Here is a 22,724-nt window from a genome sequence, read left to right as displayed (position 1 = left end):
CTTTTCACTGATTCATTTTTAGAACAAACTATATTTCGTGAAAATCTGTATACATTTCACTTGTTTTCTTTCAGGGAAATATTATCACTTCTTTATCACATTATTTTTATTAATGACTTTGGAAAAGGAGAAAAAAGTATGAATAAAATAATATCATTTCCTATTTTTGTTTTCTAATTAATATTCTTTCCAAAATTTAACATTTCTATCGCATAAGTAATTTTAAACGTTTCGAATGGACTTTTTCTTTTAACAGCAATTGTCTACCGCAAATCTCATTACTTAAAATTCATCTGTCACAAGAATTTCTTACACTCACTTGATTTCTGAAACGTTATTTGTTCTTGCCTGATTTGAAATATAATTATTTTCATATTCTGAAAATGTAACAAGAAAATCTTAATATTAAAAATATTTTTAAAGTATGAGATTTTTCTCCATAAACTTCCGTCCCATTTTTAGCCTTTTGATGATGAGTAGCACCTGTAGCATCTGCTGACTTCCTGAATGCGCCACGGGACCCTTTGACTGATGGTGAGGCGATCACGACTCGACTCACGCCACACGATGCTCCGGCCGAGTTATTGATTTAAATGCTCAATAGAAAGGGAAAAAATAAAAATTCAAGAAGTGAACGCGGACTTTTTTTTTTTTTATGAATTTGCTTATTATTGTAATTTTCGGGGAGTCTCTGTAGCGATCGTGGAGTTCCCTATGCATAATGGATGAAGCAAAATGACTAATGAACAGGGACTCTGAAATTGGCAATCGAATTCTATTGTAATTCTGTAACGAATTCTGAGACGGATAAACATGTGCTCGAAGAAGTGGCGTTGAAAGGAGATCCGCAAGATTTTTTTAAAAATTGAAATGAGCTGACAGGGTTTATTTTCCGATTCTACATGCAAGTTAATGTAATCCCTAAATAGTAAGCTATACCCATACACTAAAAGACGTCTGAACCATGTGTAACATAAATCATTAACCTTACTTCATTGTTTCTAATAAAGATCTGTCATACATATAAACCTGGTGCATTGTAAATCTATCCCCGTTAATTCATGGACTGAATATCTGGACAGGATTAATTAAAATAATTATCGATTATTATGAAAGAACGTAAATATAGAAAGTTTCCATCATTTTTGAAATTTCCCCGGTAGGCCAATTTGATTTAGAGGATTCTGTAGAAATAAATAGGCTTTTCACGATTCCCATGTCGGTACAATAATGGTAGTTTGGTTGGTTAATAGTCCCATTGATGATGGTGCAACATATCTGTTGGTGAAGATTTAACGCATGAGACTATTTGGGGTGGTTGACAGTACTCATATTATTGTCTGCCACCTTCATTCCCATCACTGTATATCCTGTAAGAGTGGAGCCGTGGTATTATTCATGGCGATTTTCTAATAGCTAAAATAAAGAGCTGAACATTCTAATTTTCTTCATCAAATTTCGTCTGTGATACACACCTACTATCTAATTAGATATCACCTTCTCCATTATATTTGAGGATTGAAAAGAGGAGGGAAGGACCGTCTATTTACTCTAGAGTTTCCTAAATTACGGTACACTAACATCTTAGGAAAAAAAACTTGCAGCAGTTTTGTATTAACAAAAGCATAAATATAAATTGCCAGCAAATCTAAAGCAACACTATAATGTAAAAATAACACATTTATAAGCGTATGCAGGAACAAAGCGCACAAAATGAAAACGTACCAATTTATGATTTTTTGAGAGATTTGCAGATTGATCTCAAGAACTAGATTACAGTTTCTTTTATGAAGCCTTAGTAAAATATTTGTTCAATCCTCATTAAAATGCACGCGTAATGTCGGTAATGCGCATTTTGACCAAATGTTTCTCGAGAATTTAAGGTAAAATCTGCTTATGTGCCGAAATGGGATTTTTTTAATTAAATATGGTAGGCTATGCTATGTACCCATAAAGCATGTTCTACCGAATTAAAGTCGGGTAAACAAGCAGGCCATTTCATTCGAAGCACTTTCAAAAGGATTATCAGCACACATCCTTATGATGCATTATCATTCAGGAATATTAAACAGTATAGTTTCCAAATGATGATGGAAGATAAACAATTTCGGATACATCCAAATATACTATAGCCTAGAATCAGAAGATAAATCAATCTACTTTCATCCGTAAACAGTACATTCCCTCACTTCTGATCAGTCAAATGACCACTCATGTACCTTCTTTTCGTTGAAAATTGTTAACTGGTTACGGGCAAACGAATGAACATTTTTTAATCTCTTGTTCATTATCAGGCTTGGTATTTTAGTTCCCGTACTTGTCCGCATCCCATGACGATGAATAGTAGCTGTCCTATGATTTTAGTTCTTATTTGCGTATAACGATTCTGATTTATAGTTATCTTCGCAGGAAGGCTTTATTTATTATATCTTGTAACTGTTCCAGTTTTATCCCCAACCGTCTAATTATGCATTTAGCAGTTTTGAATGAATTAGCTACATCTCTGATAACGGCTCTTCTTTAAAATTATACACAATTCTTCCACCAATAAAATTATTTGCATGTGTTATTTGATGTATTTAATTGGATGTATCATCATTTGATACATATACCAAAGATAAATCATCTGCATAACACCTACACGATGTCCTTTTTTGACACTGTCCTCTTTCACTTTTTTATCTTCTTATGTAATTTTTATGAGATTATAACAGCAAAATTTTTTATGTGAAAATGGAAATTTATTTAAAGCACCTGCTTCATCCAATGCAGGTGGTCACAAATAAGTTAACGTTTTAATCAATCACTGTGAATGAGAAATATAAATTATCTCTTTTTTACTAATAAGAATAAAACTCATACCTCTAATCTTAAAAGAAAGTCACATATGTACGCAATATATAGCAGGATTACTGTTAAGAAACGTCATGCATTTAGGGGAATCCGTTATGTATTTATACCTTTACCCATGGTCGAAATGGGATACATCTACGTGTAGGATACGAAATTTCATTTTTCTATCTTGCTACATCTCTTAGTTGTCGTGTTCTCTAAAATTGATCGTGTAAAATTGAGTTATAATGTTATCAGGCAGATATTATTCCAAACATATATTTTTCGGATCCGTGGAAGGTTAAAATGTAAAATCTAAGGTCAAAATTTTTTGACAATGACAGTTTCTGTACTTCATTTATGAAAAAGTAAAACTGATAAATTAAGATACATATGTATATTCACAAATGCATGCTATAAAATTATAGGCGAGAAAGAATATTCTTGCTAGAAATAATAGGCACAAATATGTGTCAAAGATTCTGTTCCCCATCAAATATTATTTGTCATTAAAAAAAGATTGTCATTATAAAAAGATTTGGTGACAGTTATCTTCATTTTAGACCTTTGTCCAGCACCAACGTCTAGACGTTTGCAGGCACACGTCTAATCGTGTTTCAAACTCTTAAAATAACAACATCACAATTAAAAACAGAGATGAAAAAAATTTATTCCTGAAATACTATTTTACTAAATACTTAATGTTTATGAAAATGTATTTAAAATCATTGACAGCTTTTAAAAACGTTACTGTGATATAGTAGACAACTGTAGGATTTCTAATTTATCTATCACGGGTAAAAATTTATTTATTGGAATTCGAATGAATTTATTGGTGAATTCCTATCTTCTTATACATAAACTTTTTATCCATTTATAAATCACCAGTCGCTTCCAAATGGAGTGAAAGTGCTTCCATCTCTTCTCTTGAAATGATTGTTACAGAGGTTCCGTTCTAATTCGAAAACGTATTTCCTGTTCATTTTGCTGTTGCCTTCCTAACACTTCTTAGTCGGCATTCCGGATGCAACGAGGCGTGGTCTCTTCCGGTAGCTCATTCTATTTTTCATAGCCGAAATCATCATTTCTGTATTTCAATGATGCTGAGACTCCTTCGAAGAGTCGTCAACGATCTTCGGACAACCAGGAGTTCTAATAAGCAAAATGATATTTTCCTTTGCAACCGATGTTCTCAGTGAGTACTTCCCTTCTTATTTCGTTGCTCTTTAACTATGATGGAACAAACCTGCTTGAAATCATTCTGAAAAGAATCTCTGCCCAAATCGAATTCTATAACCCTTGTTTAACCCTCCGTTAGGCTCAGTTATCTTTTGGACATTTTTTGCATTCCAAGTAATAATTCTGCGTCCTTATCATAAACTTTAGAGAAATGGTGATGAATGACTTCAACCATCCATCGCCAAAGACAAAAATTCAGATATCTCACAAAGAAGGAAAATAATAGTTTATTTTATTTGTAATTAATTATTTTTTCTCTTTGTCTAATTTATTTTTCATTCACAAAAGTTAAGATATATACTTCAGGAGTATGACTTACGAATGAACCTGTCGAATGACTTTCTAATAGAAACATAAATGGTTTTTTACAAAATCGGTGAGAATTTTAGGCTAGAACTTTTTGGCAAAGTCGACGATGATGTCTATAAAGTGCAATTCTTACATGAGAAAGATTTACAAAAAATCTTGTGGATACTTTGAGAACATTGTGGATACAAAAATGTTTAAAAATTAAATATATTTGTAACAATTAATTACAAAATTAATGATAGATCTCACAAGATAAAAGAAAGCACTAAAAAATGCAGTTGACCCTTGAATTAAAAACTTTCCACTTGACCTTTCAAGCCTAATGGAGCCTAAAAGTCAGTATTCACTTTAGATGTTTTATGTTTTATAAATATGTAGTCTGATTGTAGTTTAAATTTGCAGCTCCAAGTATATGTGAAAATACGGGCTTTGTCTTAAAATAGATTCCACCGAAGATCTTCAAAATTTATCTGAAATCATATGTATTAAAAAAGATCAACTTTGCAAAACAACCTATAAAATTAAAGTTAAATGGCTCGTACGCCATTCATAGAATATTAGATTTCATACTGAAAGTTGATTAGATGAATTTAAGATGAGTAGATGCTTTTAAAATGAATAAATATTATAAAAAATTATTTGGAATTTTTAAAAGCCGATAATTCAGTTAATTTAATTGGAATATATTTTGAATACCCGTGTACGGTCGTGAATTATGAAAGAAACGTGTCATGAATTTTTAAACTGTTTTTTATTCTGGGTGTATGCATATCGGTAAAATTCACAGATGCAAGTACATAAACTCAGACGCGTGGAAAATAACCCTAAAATAAGCATCGACATACAATCCGAGCGAAACGTACTATGGGAAAACCAGTCTAGTGGATACCACCAACACCTAACGTTAGTCACTCCTACCCGACTCGAACACAGCGGTCTTATTTTGATTTTAGTTCTCCAGATAGCACGGTTATTATTTAACATGGTCAGTGAATATTGTTATTCCAGTCTAAAAATCAATTCGAAAATGCTCTGAGAAGCTATTTTTATTAAATTTTTTGGATTGATTCACTAATCTGTGAGAGTACAAGGGAACAAAAGCTTATTGATTCAGAAAACGATATGGAATACAAAGACAGTAGACATTTTTAATCCAAATGTTATCGAAATGTAGCAATCGTAAATAAATTTGTTTGAAATCTTAAAATATGTTTTATGACTGACGCAAATCTGGACACACTTGAAAAGGGTTAATAAATGAATATTAAGAGGAATTCGTCTCTAATTTTTTAGCCCCTTGGATTGAAATGAAAAGTCCGAGTTAAAGAATTGTTACCATTTAAAGCTCTTTAGTAATTAATTTTAAAATAAAATGCACACGCGAGAGCATGCGCGAAGGCTTTTGTATCATTTCCTTTCTATATGGATGGAAATAACGATAAATATTCAGAATAAGATACAACATCTATTTAGAAATTTAAATCCCCGAACTGCTCATTTTGCTAACTGCTTTAAAGTATCTTACGGTAAAATTTTATCTTATAGTTTTGGAAAGTGCAATTTGTTAACACTGCATCAGCCTTTTCTTCTTGAATGAGTCAAATCAGTATATTAGTCGTCTCCGTATAATATGGTGAAATAATTTTCATTTTGATTGAGTTCTTACGAAATAAATCAAAACTGGCTATATTATTCTATCAATAATTGAAACCAGGTTGATGGGAGTGTTTATATTTAGAGAAAACGATGTTCTGATAAAGGAACTGGCATAATAAGCATATGCATAAGAAAAGGATTCCTGATAAATTTCGGCATATAAAAAGTAATCAAAAAGTGAGTTCTTCCCAAGCTTCCAAAGGTTGACGTAAAAGATTACTTAGCATAATGAGGAAAGACTTGAATATTTTTAATGATCTGTTTACTTTTTTTATATGGCATTTGAAACCTGCAATCATTTACCTCAAATCCTTAGAATTTTATATTCAGCAATGATATCATATAACTTCTTTTGTTGAATGTTTGAGTACTAACAATCTCGAACTTCATTTCTAACCGCTTGGAATGATATTCAAAGTCGTTTAAATATTAAGGAACTGAAAATTTCCACGTAATTTCTTAAAAATTCCTTACAATTCTTCTGTTTAACTGGCAGTTATTTCTAAATGATTTATTTTATGATATGTAACTTCGAATTTTATCTTCGGTTTTTTTTGTTATCACAAAACAAGCTTTGAGTATTAAGTACAGAAAAATCATGCTATTCATTGATACTCGAAGAATTCATTCAATTCTAAATAACACTTCTTTCTAATTATTTTGAATAACATTTCAGATTAAAGTCTACATATGTTGAAACAAAATTTTCTGTCATTTATATACAGAGAAAATAGGCAGCTCAGTGATATTTTTAATTCACCAACAGTAGGTTTTAAGTATACAAAGCTCCTACTTATGCATTTTGCTTTAATATATTAAAGAATTCTTCGATTAAATACATGAACTCCATGTCTTTCATTTTTGCTTTTTTAAAAAAAATTTAGTAGTTTTATTGACACAGGTAATTTTGGATTTGACTGTTGAAGACATTTTAATATCTGACGAAACTTGGTCCTTTAAAAAGAAATAAATGCTGTTCATGAAATTGTATTTTTAAATTTTTCCAATTGAAAAAAAGCAATTATTTAGATTTCCAAAAATTATTCAAAATAAAAATAAAATACAGAAAAAAAATTATTGCTCTTTATAACTTCATAATAACAGATGAGAAATTAAGGAGCAAAAAGTGGAGTATTTTTCTTAGATTAGACTTTAGTTTCTTTCAAGAGCCCAAAAAGTCAGTATTATGGAAATTTTCGTCATAAGAGAGAAGGCAAAGAAGGGAGTGGGTTATTAAAATCTTTTGGTGCAGTAGCGAATAGATTCGAAAAAAAATCGTAACAAAATAAACTAGTTCGTATATCCATGATGGATATCTGCAGTGAAACTGAGCATAAACTTTGTATTCGATAATAGATTTGTATTCTTCGAATTATTTTCTGAACGTTTTATTTAAAAGGTAATATTATAATAGCTAAAAAAAACATAATCAAGAACTGAACTCATAATAGACACCAAGGAAAAAATACATATGGCTGATTTATACATAAATAATAAGTGTAAGAAATGAACCGCTTAACTGTTTTGCCCGAGTGCCATACGGGCATCGATTTATCGAATTTTGATCATTGTAAGCAAAAAATAAACCATTCATAACAATTATAATTCAATATTAAAATTACTTCGAATACGTTGATAAGTCAAGTATTCAATGTATTTCCATTTGATTCAAAATAAAAAAATATTCTCAAAATAGAAGGTGTCATCCTATTAGATAGTAAATAAAATAAAACAGTTAAGTGGTTCAATTACTTCCACTTTTTTTTAGCTATGCAGAACGAATGAATCAAATTTCCATTATTTTTTGGTGAATTGCCTATATATTATCGAACCCCGTAATGGATTCTATTCGTTAATAAATCACCCACTGACGGGGAACGTATTTAAATACCATTTGTTTAGAAAAGTCTCATGCTATGAGATTTGAGTTCAAGGATTTTTAACGACACAGGCCGTTATCACCTATTTGACAAAAATATTTCTTCGAAAAATAACTCTATAACTCCCAAAATTATTTGAATAAAAAGAAATTTTAAATGACACAGATTTGAGTGACGCAGTATCAATTATTTCATATTCTGTTAGTAGTTTCGATTTTTTAAAATCCTTTCTCATGTGGCTTATTTCGAGACAACCCTAACTTCATTTCACCGACGACTGGGCTCTTGTTACTCAGAGCCCTGGATATCCTTAACTTTAATTCCGATGTGTTTCATGATTTTGAAGTCATCCTCCTCTATTCACCACCCATCCTCCCGTCATTAGGGCGCGTCAACAGCCAGTTGCCTTGCTGCGATGTTGATCACCCAGCATTGTTTTCTGTATGGGAGATGCGAACCCATCCCACCTTCACAAAGAATGCGCGCACAAAGTACTTGAGTAGCAACACTGCTTTCGGATGTTCCTTTGAAAGCTCGGGTGGATGCGCAACCTCAATAGCGAGCTCTTCCTTGACCTCTCGTGTCCCTTCCCTCCTTCCTTCGACCACAGATGGGCCCGAAAGAAAGACGGGGCTATTCATGTCAGAAGGTTGGAAGGAGACATTTCAATGAAATAATTCGTATGATCTGCATTTTCGGACTGAAAAAACTATTTTCCAAGCTTTCTACTTTTCTCAGCATGGCTCATTTTATATCGATGGATTTATCTACATGTAGATGGGACTTCTTTTGTTGTCTGGGAACATTTCAATTTAGATAATTCCTTAATATTTTTCTCTCTGCGTTCAAGAAGATTTCAAAATACGGAAATCAATTGCAAATATGAAGCCGGTCTATTAACAGCCAGCATATATTCCAAAAAAGCATTTAATTCAAAAATGATAATGCGAGCAATCTATTATTTATTTTCTCATATAAGAAATATTTAGAAAGTACTGTAATCTTCAAAAAATTTTTTAAAAAAGCAATTTTTGCATAATATTTATTTTTGAGGCTATCTGTCTGTGAATACGAAAACCGAAACTGATTGCGTTGATGGATGAAATTTGGTATTTGGACTTTATGCAAAATTTGTAGATTTTTATTAAATTTTTAACGAATTCCATTCAGGGGAAGTCTGTCTGGCTAATAGAGTATAAGGAAACAAATGAACTACAAAACGGAAAGGTTTAGAAAGATCAAATTTTGAGCACAGGTTTACTATCTAATATGTAAGTCTATATCAAATTTGGAACCAAATCCACTGAAGTATGAGCTGTCTGTTGGTCTGTACTTTCGCATACATGTAAGTGCAATGACTTAAATCAATGAAATTCAGAATGTGATCTTCTAACTACACATATGCCAAATTTTGGTTACAGTTGGTCGAAAAAAAGTACCCAAAATACATATTTGCACGATAGATTCAGTAAAAATGTTTAATTTAGGTCAAAAATCTATATTTCAACACTAATGCTCACTAGTGCCCTCTTGGGGTCGCGGTGGCCCTAGTGGTAAGGTCTCAGCTTCGAAGCTGGAGACTCGATTCCACCGAAGAACCGCCGTGTAAGCTGCCCTGGTGCATGCTAAATCTGTCAAGCCAAACATCCTCCCGTTGGTGTGGTGTGAAAGTTTGGAGAGGGTGATGCCAGCTCAGGCATCGTCCTCGTCATCTGACCGCGGTTGAAAATTACGAGGTCCATCCCAAAATAGCCCCGGTGTTGCTTTAATATAACTAAACAAAATGAGTGCCTTCCAAGGCACTACTCAAGATTCAGAATTTTAAGAGGGGGGGGGGGCAAGGGAATAAAACATTTATTAGAGAGTATGTGAGAAAGTTTTGAAGGTGTCTACTAACACTGGTTTAAGCAGAACTAGAATGAACTGGAATGCTTTTTCCTCGAATTTCTGTATACTTCCGCAATAAGATGTCATTGTATAGTGAAGATATCAATTACGAATTTTTATCGCTTTCCTTTGGTTGATTGGGTTCCAAATTTGATACAAATTCACACTTTTTTTATATGAAGACCACGTGAAGAAGTTTCATTTATCTGTTTTATTGTTTTGAGTGATCGCGCTCATATGCAAACGAATAGAGACCAACAAGTAGTCAACCACATCGACGATTGAATCTAAAATTTGATACAAATCTTCAAATCCTGTAATGATGAAACCATATGCCAAATTTTATACCTGCAGCTCACAATTACCAAATTCACTTGCAATCGGCCTTCCTGTAATTGATTTCACCGAAAACTTGATAGAAACTCCTTTGACAAAGAGATCAGATTGCAAATGCTTTTTTTGAGTTATCTTGTGCTTACTAAGACAGACAGAAAAAGGTGTCAAACATCCAGACTTATTTAATTTTTTGGCGAGAAAGGGGTAAATTTTGGGCAATTAATTAATGCACGGCAACTTTTTTTTTTTTTTTTTTTTTGCCCTTTGTATTTAGGAAATTAAATGAAAAAAAAATTATGAAAAATCTACTAGTTGAAACAAGTTTAGTGTAGATCATGATGCTAATCTTGTAATGAGCTCGTAACCTGTATTATTAAGTTGACTTCATTGTTTTATCATTTCTATGCGATATCTTCGTCATGTGGCCAAGAGTCAAATGTGACTATGATGATCATGTAGCAAGCGTGTGCATATTACTGTTGACATTTCTACATTGAAAGACGAATGGTAAAGTAATAGAAAATTCCAAACACTCAATTAAAACATCCTTAACCCTTTGCATTTTAGAGGTGACCCAACTGAAGATCACCAACTGAAACTCTACCGAAAAAAGTTTACTAGAACTTATATATATGTATCTACAGCATTGTAAGAAAAAGGTAGGGTGAGGTTTTAAAAAATTAATTTACCCTTAGTATTTTATATTTCTTAACAATGAAATGAGCTTTTATATTCTGTGAATAATCATGCACTTAATTATTTTTCCGAGTGCAAAGGGTTAATACACAAGGTTACTTTCTTTAAGACGTTTCATATCTTTAAGACGTTTCTAAGGGTTTTTCAAGCCCTTCTGGAATTGAAAAAGCATGCTCGATGAGTGTCATTTGTGAGCTTCTCACAGCTGTTTGACTATATTTTCACTGAATATTCCCCAAGGGTTTTTTATTTTGTCACAAACCATCATATAGTGGTTTAAATAATGATATATCGAGTAAAAGAACTAGAGTTAGCAATTATGGTATCACTTATGAATTTATACTGAAATAAAAATTATTTTTTAATCATTTCAACTGAATTTTAATAAGCAAATAAAAATCACAATACTATTATGTATTAATTGACGAAAGAAAAAATAAATAATAAAATATACAAATTGGGATAAGAAATATCGATGTTTTTTTTTCACTTTTATCTTATTAAAGTTAGCCATAAGTCACTTTTTATCTTATTAAAAGACGGTGGGACAAAAGAAGGCAGGAAAAATAAGGAAGAAACAATTAATAGCGATGACTATAAAATTATTTCACAGACTATTATTCATTGGACCAGTAATAAAAACAGTAAAAATGAAGAGTGATTAATTTATAATAATGTAATTTATTATAATTATGTAATAAAATCTCTTTGTCCTAATTTTTTCATTTTCTGAAAATGTGCATATTTTTTTTAACTTTAAGATCTCAATGGCTAATTTTAATAATCAATTAATACTTTATCAAATGGTTAATTGTTTATTGAAATTCATTAAATTATTTTAAATTTTATATCCAGCACAAATTTATATGAAATCGAATTGTTGATTATTCAACTCGGCTCAGTAATTATTTTAAAAATTGCAATATGGTGTGTAAAAAAATAGATAAATTCCTTGGAAGATGTATATCTAAAATGTGTAAAAATATCTTGATAAAATCTTGAATGAAAATGAGTTTAAAAATAATTGGAGCTCGCATGTCATGCCCATTTCAATGTCTAATTAGTCTGATAAGGCCTTTGCAACGTCTGTAGGATATGGCAACAGTAATACCTTTCCCGGTTAAGTCTTCAAAAATAGAGCTTTAATAAAATAAAGCAATTTTCTCAGATTTTTTATTAAGCTAGGAATAGCCCGACTGCCGTGTTAGTCACGAAATGGATTTAACAGATAAGATGTACTATCAATCTTCCTTCATCAAATATTATGACTTGATGTCGCTCTCTTCGACTATTTATCATTATAATGTTGGCAGATATTTTATGCTGAAAAGAGATTTGCAAAAGGCCATTTCATTTAATCTTGGGGAGTTCAATCTGTTCGAAAAACATGACTTCCAATGGGTCGTCGATCTGAAAATTCAGAGATTTCTGCATGTGTATATATTAATCTTTTGACTAAAGAGATTCATTTTTATTGTTTCAGTGACTAGTCTCAACTTATTAATTATCAACTTATTACAAAACGATCATTATGCATGTGATTTTGAAATTTTTTCATTCTCTTCATTAGTAAATCTTAAAAACTGATTTCAGGAAAAGGCCCTATATGCATTATGGGATTTTTATTTCCCCAAAGATCATATTGTGATCGTATATTTAGTTCTGTCTTACCAAACGGTCAGACAATGGCAAAAACTATCAAGCAATTGATTAGTTTAAATAACTACTTGTAAGTTTACTTAGTTTACATTTGTAACTTTAAAAGTAATGGTGTAAAAGTAAAAGAATTGACCGTTCGGAATGGCAGTTCTTTGAGAATTAGAAAAACTGTATTCTCAAAAGAAATTGCGTAGTGAACGGTTCATATTATTGAAACAATGAAATATTTAGATATGCAATGATTCACTTTCCGCGGCTAGTGTGACAAATTATTTCAAATAAAAAACGAAAATTTGAATTGCTTCATGAACAATTGTGAATCATGTCGAAAAATCATATCAGATCAGAATTAATGTAAAAACACTCAAATGTTTTTCTATAAACTTATATTGTGTGACTGGTTTAAGGTATCATAAGCAGTTATATGCACATCGGCATGTCGCAGTTAGAAAAGTTGATGTAAATCCCTTAACTGTTTTACATCTTTTATTATCTAATCAAATAACACCTTCCGTTTCGGAAATGATTCAATTAAGAATCTATAGAATATTTGTGGATAATTTTTGTATCGAATGACAGCGTCATTGAATGATATAATTTTAGTTTGAAAGGTGATAATTCGATACCTGTATGATGCATGGGTTCGACAATTAAGAGGTTAATCTAAATGAATGATTTTAAAGTTTCCAAAATTACTGGAAAGAATTAACTATTAAGATTCAACGGAAGAAAGGCTTTGTTCGAATTTGCAAAAATAATCTAGAGCAAAATTTTGGAAAATTGCTTGGAAGCTTGAGAATTTCACTAACACTGTTCGTTTTCGTGGTATGCGGGAAAAAAGTTTTTCCAAGTTAGAATTATTTGATAATGGTGAACAATAATTATAGTTATTACTGTTAACAAAACTTAGCTGATAAAATTTATGATATTACTGATAATGATCTCAGTTACCAGTGCCTATCGTTTAATTTCGCAGTTGATTTTGTAGTTCTCCATCATAAAAAAATTAATTTTATTGAATTAATTTTTGTAACAATAGTTTATTTTAATTAAAAGATTTTTATATTTTGTCATAAGTATTTTTCATTCGATATAAACGCAAGGATGGTTTTAGTTTATTCATAAGAAAAATATTAGAGTGATATATAAATGAATCTATTCTTTTTAGACTTTTATTTTTATTCATTATTATTTATAGTTCAGTAGGGAGGGAGGAATTTTCTTCAGTAAATGCTACAGAGTTGATTGGGGGTGTCGAAACGCATGCTTTTAGAAAATTTATATCTACATTCAACCACGGGGGGGGGAGATAACAATAGCCATTTTCTAGATAAAACAAGTAGAAAAGCTAAATTAAAATAAGAAATGCGAAAATGCAGTTAAACCTGACAGAAAGTTCTTAAATTTAATTCATCAGACATATGAATTTTTTTCATCCCTTTCCCAATAAATTTCTATATAAAGTCAATTTCCCAATAAAGAAAATAATTTTGGCTCAAATGACATTTGTAATTAGAGTTGCTAATTTTGATTGTTGTATGTAAGTTGAGTATTTTGAAATCAAGACTGAAAGTTTTTTTTCAAAATTTTTGATATGTGTGAATGTTTTCTCCATGCCTCAAGTTCTCAGAGATAAGAAGTAGAAAATTTTTAAAACCTTTTTTTTTCTCTAAAACGTGGGATACATTCAATTAAAAAAGGCAATAAATATTTTCTCACCTTTTTTATTAAAAGATATTGTATGCATGTTATATATCAACTATATTCCTGTCTTATTGCAAAATTATTGTGTTCAAAATGCTATATACTCTTCCTGAATTGAAAGCACTTACTAAATTTTTTTTAATTAAAAAGACATTTTATTAATTATTGATATCGAATTATGATCACTTCCTATTATATATATACTATAAATTGTTTAAATTCTTTTTTTTATCGAAGAATTTAAATTCCGGATGATATCGAAATCAATGAATGTAAAAATAGTGCATCATCTAACACATCAAAGAACAAAAAATTGATATATTATCTATAATTAAATTTCTTGTAGTTAATTCAAAGTTTCAATTAAAAATCGTAAAAAATTTATTTCTAAATTTTTATTTATGCCTTGTATTCTCAGTGATAGTATGAAAAAGTTATAAGACATTTTATTCGCTGATTGATTTTTATCGCTATATGATACATTCAATAAATTTTAAAAAACTACTTCGAATATCTTAGATATTTGTATTGTTTATTTTGAAATTTTCTTTTGCAATTGAGTACATTTATTTTAAATGATTCTGTTTGTTTTTAAGAATTCGTGTTTATTTATTGAAAATATTATTTTTGGTGCTTCAAATTTTTTGTTATTATTTTCGTTACTTATTCAAATAATTTTAATTGTGCATAGTTAAAACCTTAATTTAAAAAATGTATTAGATTATCATTTAAAAAAATATATCCGATTGGAAACATAAGTTGTTTCGGATACTGATGTTTTAGGTTCGATTTATCTAACTTCAATCTACAGCAGCTGTAACGCACAAACAAATAAGTTTCTTTATACCATCGCAACGCACGTGAGCATAAATTCAATAACTAAAGCAATCAAGAGGAGTAAGTTTTTTTGAAATATTTTTATTAGAGAAATATGATACGAAAATATAACCGAAAATCTAATTTCTTTCGATAATGGTGTCAAAAGGGGTTTTAATTAAATCAAGTTAAATATTGAATCCCAATTTTATAAATCCTTTTCTAAGGAAACACCAAGTATCTAAAAAACAACTACGTGTTAAATTTAATAGCCTTCAGAGCGTTTTGAATTATTTGAGTTTTATCGTAATCGAAATATAAAGGAATTACTATAGAGGAAGTATTGAAGAAGAAAGTGTAATCGTCAAAATATTCGAAATCAAGAATCTTCGTGCTTCAGACCTCCCTGAATTCGAGAAAAAAATCTTTGGCATTATCCCTATCTGTGACTCAAAAACTCTTTGAACTAGACGAATGAAATTTGGCAGATGGACTATAGATCAAATATGTAGATTTCTATCATTTTGAAAGAAATCCATTCCGGAAAAGTCTGGCTGGTTGTTTGAGTAGAAGTAAGCTCATTAACTAAAAAACAGAAAAAGCTAGGAAGATAAAATTTAGTACGTAGTTTTAGCATTTAAAATATAGTGTTTGAACATGTTTGTATTTTTGATAATATTTGTATTTTAATAGTAATTAATTTTATTTTGAGTTTTGTCCTAGTGTATTTTGCTATCATTTATTATACTATTGTGCCTGGCATCAGGTTTTATTCTGATACCATTGAGTTTGTCTTTTTGTGAATAGCAAAGTTGCTGTATTTTGTATTCTGTATTCAGGCACTGTGCTGCAGGCATATATTCTGTCTTTTAATTTATGTTCTGTCCTCGTCTTTAATGCGAAAATAAACTGTTGTGGGTGCAAGAACTCTCGTCTTTTAATACAAAGTGACTATTTGCTTCTTCAGGTGAGGCATTCCTAAATAAGAAAAATCTTATTGAACTTTCAACTACTCTCACAGAGCGAATTTTAACTGTGAATCAACAGGACACTATCTTGAAAGATAAGTGGAACTTATTTTTTTCTGCTACAAGTTTCGTTGAATATTTACTTATGATTATCCTTAATCATGATAATAATGCATGCTCTAAATGAAACAGATCTTAAGAAATTAAGATGACCAGCAAAATCAGCTTTAACTCGACTTTATAATAGTGTTGGTGCCCAGTTTAAATATTTCGAAACAAAGATAATTTATCTATCCTACATTGATGCATATAATGTAAGAGTACCGGTCCCAAATCTCACTGCATTTGAGACTAGCTTTTAACTTCCTCGTTTAAACAGTTCCCGTTGCAATGGAAAATCTTCTGACTTGCTCAATTTTAAAAATGTGTCTGTTGCTACAATTCATACCAATCAATCACTAGCAAAGATTCAGAAATTCTAATATTTGACTGGACTTTTAAAGGATGAAGCAGCTGGTAGTAACAAACATATTCCAATCTCGGAAACACGATGAGGTTTGGGACAAACTGTTGACACGCTATAGTAGAAAAGATCAAATTGCCAAACTGTCAGTAAGATCATTTCTTGAACAACTAATGTTACATGTTCCAATTCCGTTCATTTAAGAAAACTAGCTGATATTTCTGATAAAGTTTTAAGTAGATTAAAATCAATCGATGAAATGGTGTCGTCGGAAAATGTTTGGCTCATTTATTTATGGCTATAAGTGGTAGATGCTGAGACGAATCATCATTGATCACAAAATATTGGCGAAGAAGAATTTCCTAAGTTTTCATGTTTTTTTTTTAATTCTTAAACTCAAGATGTGTTTCACTCGAAGTACTAAACATTCATGATAATGAAAAGCAAGTGAGCCATAAAATTTATTGTGCTGTAAAAAATGTTTCGCACAGTAATAAATATTCGATGTTTAAGTGTCAATTTTGCAATGGTTCTCGTACTTTATCAAAGTGTTATAAATCTAAAAGCATAGATATTTCAGCTAGAAAAAATTTCGTCCGTAAGAATATATTGTGCCTAAATTGTTGTAGTAAACATATGGTGAAATTCTGCTCATTGTAAATTTTATATTCTGCTTGGAAAGGAAAATATCCTTCTTTATTGCATAAAGAAATTAAAAATAAGAACGTATCAATATCAAATTCATTTCCGTCCCAAGATGCAATTGGTGATGGAAGTGAAAAATAAATATTTCAAGCGTTTCAGTGCAAGGTATCTCCTTTCTGACAACCGCATCAGTAACAATTTTCAATTCTGATGGCTATGGTCACGAATGTAGTTTTATTTGATAGCGGAAGTGAAGCCTCATTTATCGGTGAATCATTTGTTCATAAATTAAATACTCCAAGGAAAAATGCTCGCATTTGCGTAAAGGGACTGGGTGATTCATAAGCGGCAATGACCCTTGGTTATGTAAATATTGTCTGCTCATTCTGAATTAGAAAAAAGTGGCGTTTCAATACAAGCTTATATTCTATATTCTTAGAAAGCATCAAAGAAGGAGGGAGCAAATACTTTGTTTATTTGAAATCAATTAATCTCACTGATCCATATTTTAATACATCTAAACAGATAGATATGGTAAATGGAACTGATGATCTCTTTTATCTGCTTCGGCTGGGGCAAATGGTTGGATGCATGAATGTATTGCACAAAATACTTTTTTCGGTTGGATTGTATCTACCAGAATTAAAATAGAAAGCAGTGCTTCGCACCTTATTTGTGTTAATCGTATGAATTTACATTCTGAGGATAATACTGATGTTGCATTGAATCGTTTTGAGGAATTAGAAGAAATAACAAATGAAATTCAAAATTTAAGGATTGAAGAGTTTTGTGACAGACATTTAAGAAAAATGATCGAATCAATGAGGTTAGGAAGTGTGTAGTCCGATTGCCGGTTCTCATTAAAGCCAAAGAGTTAAAAAACAGTCAAAGGTTTGGAGTCACCTGTCTTCTACATAAGGGGAAAAAATTATATTGATCAAGAGGTCGGTCAGCACTACAAGGAATTCATGCAAAAATATAAAAATTAAATCATATGACCCCAGTTGTTTATATGGAAGAAAGCAATCAGGCATATTATTTACCTCATCATGCTGTAGTAAAATCGAGCAGCATAAAATCGAGAGGGAATCAGACCTTTATTGAGAAGTAGACGAGAAAGTTTGGAGAGACCACTCCCGTTGTGATCCTCATATAATTTACAATTAGTATGTCAGCTTAAAAAACGTTAAAATAAATCCCCACTGTCATTTTTAATTTAACCCTTTAAAGGGCCATTTTTTTCTTGTCATATTATGTTAAAATATTTTTAGGCTTGAAATTAGAATCAGAAAAGGGATTCATTTAGCTTATTAGATAAATTTAATTTGATTAATTAATTAATTTGGTTAATTAATAATCAAGTATCAAATCAAGACACATCATTTTGAATAAAATAAAGAACTAAAGCATCTAAGTTTCTGTCTTTCTAAAAAAATTTGTCAGAACTTATGCCAACTTACATAAATTCATACAAAGATTGAAAAATTTAGTGGGAAGCATACTTCCCACGGCCCCAGAAAGGGTTAAGAATAACTCTTCAATTTGGAAGGGTGAATAAATCTTATTTGGATTTCCTGGCTTTGAAGTTCTAACATAACATTAGATATGTAAATTTCGATTTGTCAGTTGTGACGTTTTAACATTAGACAATTTCGCATATTTTAATCATAGTAATTATATTTTTATTCTTAATAGGATTTTTATTCTTAATAGGACACAGTATTTTGAAAAACAATGCTTGTTCCCGGAAATCTAATTTGACCCGATCTTAAAAGTTCATAGAATATTTGGAACCTAATAAAATATCCACCTCTCCAGGTTCATTGAAACTCACATCCGCTAAATTGAAATTATCTAATTCTAGCGTATCAATGTCATATTGTTTGGAGGGGATACAATCTGTTATATGCGGTACTACTAATAGCTCAATTACCTTTTCAAAGCTTCCGCTAACGTTCGAAATTTTCGTTTTTACGATCCAATTAATAGCAGAAGATGATTGATTTAGTCCAGAAACCACGATGTTTCGTCTTTCTTTTTTCAAATTCAATTTACCGGCTAACCGTTTTGAAATGAAATGACTCATACTACCGACATCCAGTAATGCACGTGCACCCGTAAACATTCCTACATTATTCTGAATCATCACATTTGCAATACTTAATAAAACCATTTTGTTTACATTTACGTTGGTAGCAGTGAAAGAATGCGTACTGTTCACAGGTGACTCATTCGTTAGTTGTGATGAATTATTACTGGGATTTTCAATTCGCGGAACGAATACATTTGACCTTGGATTTAATCCCGCGTTAGCATTCTGCGAACGAGTTTCATTTTCGCTTTGAGTAGTTCCAAGGTGCAAAAGAGTGTTATGTCGTTTTTTGCCAATGGAACAATTGTATTTTGAATAACAATTAGCAATTTTATGGTGATTTAAACAATTTAAACATAATTGCTTATTTTTAACAACCTCTATTCTCTCATTAGCGAGCATATTTTTAAACACAGGACATACCTTCAGGGAATGATTTTCATTAGATTTACAAATTACACATTTCGGAGTTTTAACTTCCGATACAAATGTTTTTTGTGGACTGTACATCCATAGGTCGCTGGTTCGACTCCGGCTCGACGGACCACTTAATGTAATTCTCTTCAAATAATACTCATTTCTTTCTGGTGAACACCATTTTATTTTTGGGCACATTTTTTGTGCCACTTCATGTAGACTATTACAGATTAGGACACCTTTCACAATTGGTCCCACGTTTCGGTCACAGAATCGTTTTTACACACTCTACGTTCAGATACAAAAAAGAATTAACAGAAACTTTGTACTCGATAGATACGCCACCTATCGGCGTGAAGCTGTAACATTCTGCTTTCTAAAGTGATAGCTGTGCAGTCGGTATTACAATGCCAATGATGTCAAAACGCCGCTACAACGTTGAAGATAGTATTTGGAATACCTTTTCATAGGAAACTTTTGGATGCATCATTTATCGAAGGAAATATACACGGATTCAGTACTTTATTTCCAATGAAAATTTAATTATTTCCGTTAAATCAGGAAAAATAGTTTAACCCCTTCGAGACGGAATACACACAGTGAGTGGAAAGAATTCAATAACAATTCCGTATCTCAAAAAAAAAATGCTATATCCCGAATAGGTTAGTAATTGAATAAATACAACAGTCATTGCCAATGTAAAAATAAAGACGAGAATAAAACTGATTAAAGCCTTTTACTCTTTAACCTAAATATTGAAAAATTTAATTGAATGCAAAAAAAAATTAATTACATTTTTATAATTAAATGAAAACAGTGAAGTAATAATGCAGAATTTTATTTAATAAAATGTGAACATAGTTTTATATTTGAATATGTGAAAATGTTTAGAAATTTTAGAAAATCTGTATGATTGTTTCTTTTCTTGAGCTCAATGAGCATATACAATTATTGGAAAGTAATTCCATTAAATATTTAATGCCCAATTGTTATCTTACATTATGAAGATATAAGCAATAAGATAAGTTTTATTCAATATATTTCCTGATAGTTGAAGAATTCTTTTTTAAACGATTATGCTAAGAGTATTGGATTTATTCTTGCGAAATAAGGGGGGGGGGATCACCTCTCAAGACTTTTTTTTTTTTTTCATTTTCCTGTCTTTCGAAAAGGTTCGTTTCTCAATTGTATTTATATTTCAAGCACGCAATATACTTTCCCATAATGCAATATGGAAAAATTAGAATAATAAAACTTTTAATAGGATAATTTCTGTACAGACGCTTTCATGGTAAAAATACGATTATTTTAAAAATTGAAGAATACCCTTAAATCACACCAAATGGACTTTTATTAAAAGCGCGAAGGGAAAACAGTATATTGGGATGAAGAATACTCAACTTTCGAAATTGTCAAACGAAATGTAATGGATGAGGGATCCACTGAACTGATCCTTTATACCTAATACCAACTGGTACATATTGAAAAGAAACGGTATTCGCCGGCGTCATGGCATTGTGGTAGAGCGTCTTCCCCGTGATCTGGGCGTTCCGGGTTCGAGTCCCGGTTCGGGCGTGGTTGTACTTCTGTTTTCTGTTTGTGAGGTGTGTGAATGTGCCCCCCAGTAGAAAGGGTTGTGCAAGGGAATGGGACGCATGACGTAGCTAAGTCTTACACCTGGCCGTAGTTGGCGCTACTGAAAAAAAACAGAGACTGTTACCGAGCGCTGCGCATGACGACAGTTTCAAAACGTTAGGAAAAAAAAAAAAGACTCCCTTAACGAGCAATGTTTGAATGACGAAGAGACATCATGACGTTGCACGAAGAATTATGCGTATTACCTTTGGTCTATGCTTAGGACTTGTTTGTTGATGTTTTCAGTTTTTTTTTTTTTTTTTTCAAATTAGAATCGAAACTGTAAGATTTATAATTAATTGAATTGTCAAAAAAAATGTTTACTCTGATAAAAATTTACTTGGAAAAGAGTCCTGTTTCCACATTGTGATATGAGAAAGAAGTAGTTCAGTAATATACGAGAGTAAATACAAGTGAATTTATACCAGAAATTGTAGCACTACGATTTAAACAGCCAAGAAGAATTTATATATAAGGAAATAATTGGACGGGTTGTCAATGAGATATTAATTCATTGGTGCTCATTAAGATAATAACATTATGAAAATTGTATTTAGCCACATTATTGCGTATTTTTTAAGATCAAAGTATAAGCATATTTACACATTTAAACCCAAAGACAAAATCACTGTAGAAATCGAACGCCAAATCATTGAGAAGTGAAACGAGATATAAGTGTAACTGACTTAGCAAGCACTTACGTTTGGTCAAAGATTTGGGCTATCCTAAAGAACAATTATGAGATTAAGAAGATTCATACTTCAAAGGGCGTAATCAGAGTTTCTTCGCAACGTCCACATACTGTCGACAATGCTGAAACATGCAGAAAAATGCAAGGTGGCACTATAAGTGAAAACATAATGTGTAACTAATTTTTGCCGATCTCATTAAAGATCATTAGCGGACGAAGAAGGATTTAAGGTAAGCCGTAGATGACTTGAAAAATGTAAGAAAAGCACCGGCATCCACAGGTTATGAGGCATGAGGAAACAACAAAAACAAATAAAAAGGGGGCCAAGAACTTTACTGATGTATTGAAGAATTCTTGGACTTTGAATTCTGAGAGTTATCTGCTGCAGTAGGTTTGTGTAATGAGATGGGTTATTGTGATGAGACGGGTCTGTTCTGGGCAAAGATACCGAAGCAAATTGATATTACGGCAGAGGATAAGGCATTGCAGGGCCAAAGATTAATGAGAAACCGTTTTACGCTCTTGTTTTTTGCAAATGCAAGAGCCGGTTTGAAAATGAAATCATTGATCGTTTATAATTCGGGCAATTCATGAGCAAGCTAAATGTCATGTGGCGGCCCAACTAAAAGGTGTGGGTGACACATTATTTGTCCAGTCTGTAAAAAGCTAAAGTGTTTGGCCCGTCAGTAAAAAAATATCTGCTTTAAATGGATTTGTCATTCTGTGACTTGCTTGTTACAGACAATGCTCCTGCACATTCACCAGGTTTAGAACGTGATTTTCTTAAAAAAATTAAAAT

The 22,724-nt window shown here is 31.4% G+C and overlaps 1 protein-coding gene across 1 annotated transcript in view; it reads left to right on the top strand.

Annotated features, from left to right (window-relative positions):
• The first annotated feature begins 3,965 nt into the window (after window positions 1-3,965).
• Window positions 3,966-22,724, top strand: part of LOC129958503 (Krueppel-like factor 12) — a 296,793-nt gene continuing 278,034 nt past the window's right edge. Inside the window, exon 1 of the mRNA XM_056071027.1 lies at window positions 3,966-4,027. Within this exon, the coding sequence (XP_055927002.1) occupies window positions 4,019-4,027 (9 nt within the window). The 5' untranslated portion in view covers window positions 3,966-4,018. The remainder of the gene's footprint in view (window positions 4,028-22,724) is intronic.

Source organism: Argiope bruennichi, chromosome X1 (assembly GCF_947563725.1).
Source record: "Argiope bruennichi chromosome X1, qqArgBrue1.1, whole genome shotgun sequence".
In the NCBI taxonomy this organism is placed as follows: Eukaryota; Metazoa; Arthropoda; class Arachnida; order Araneae; family Araneidae; genus Argiope; species Argiope bruennichi.
Note: the sequence above shows the minus strand (reverse complement) of the source record. Positions and strands in the feature narration are given on the sequence as shown.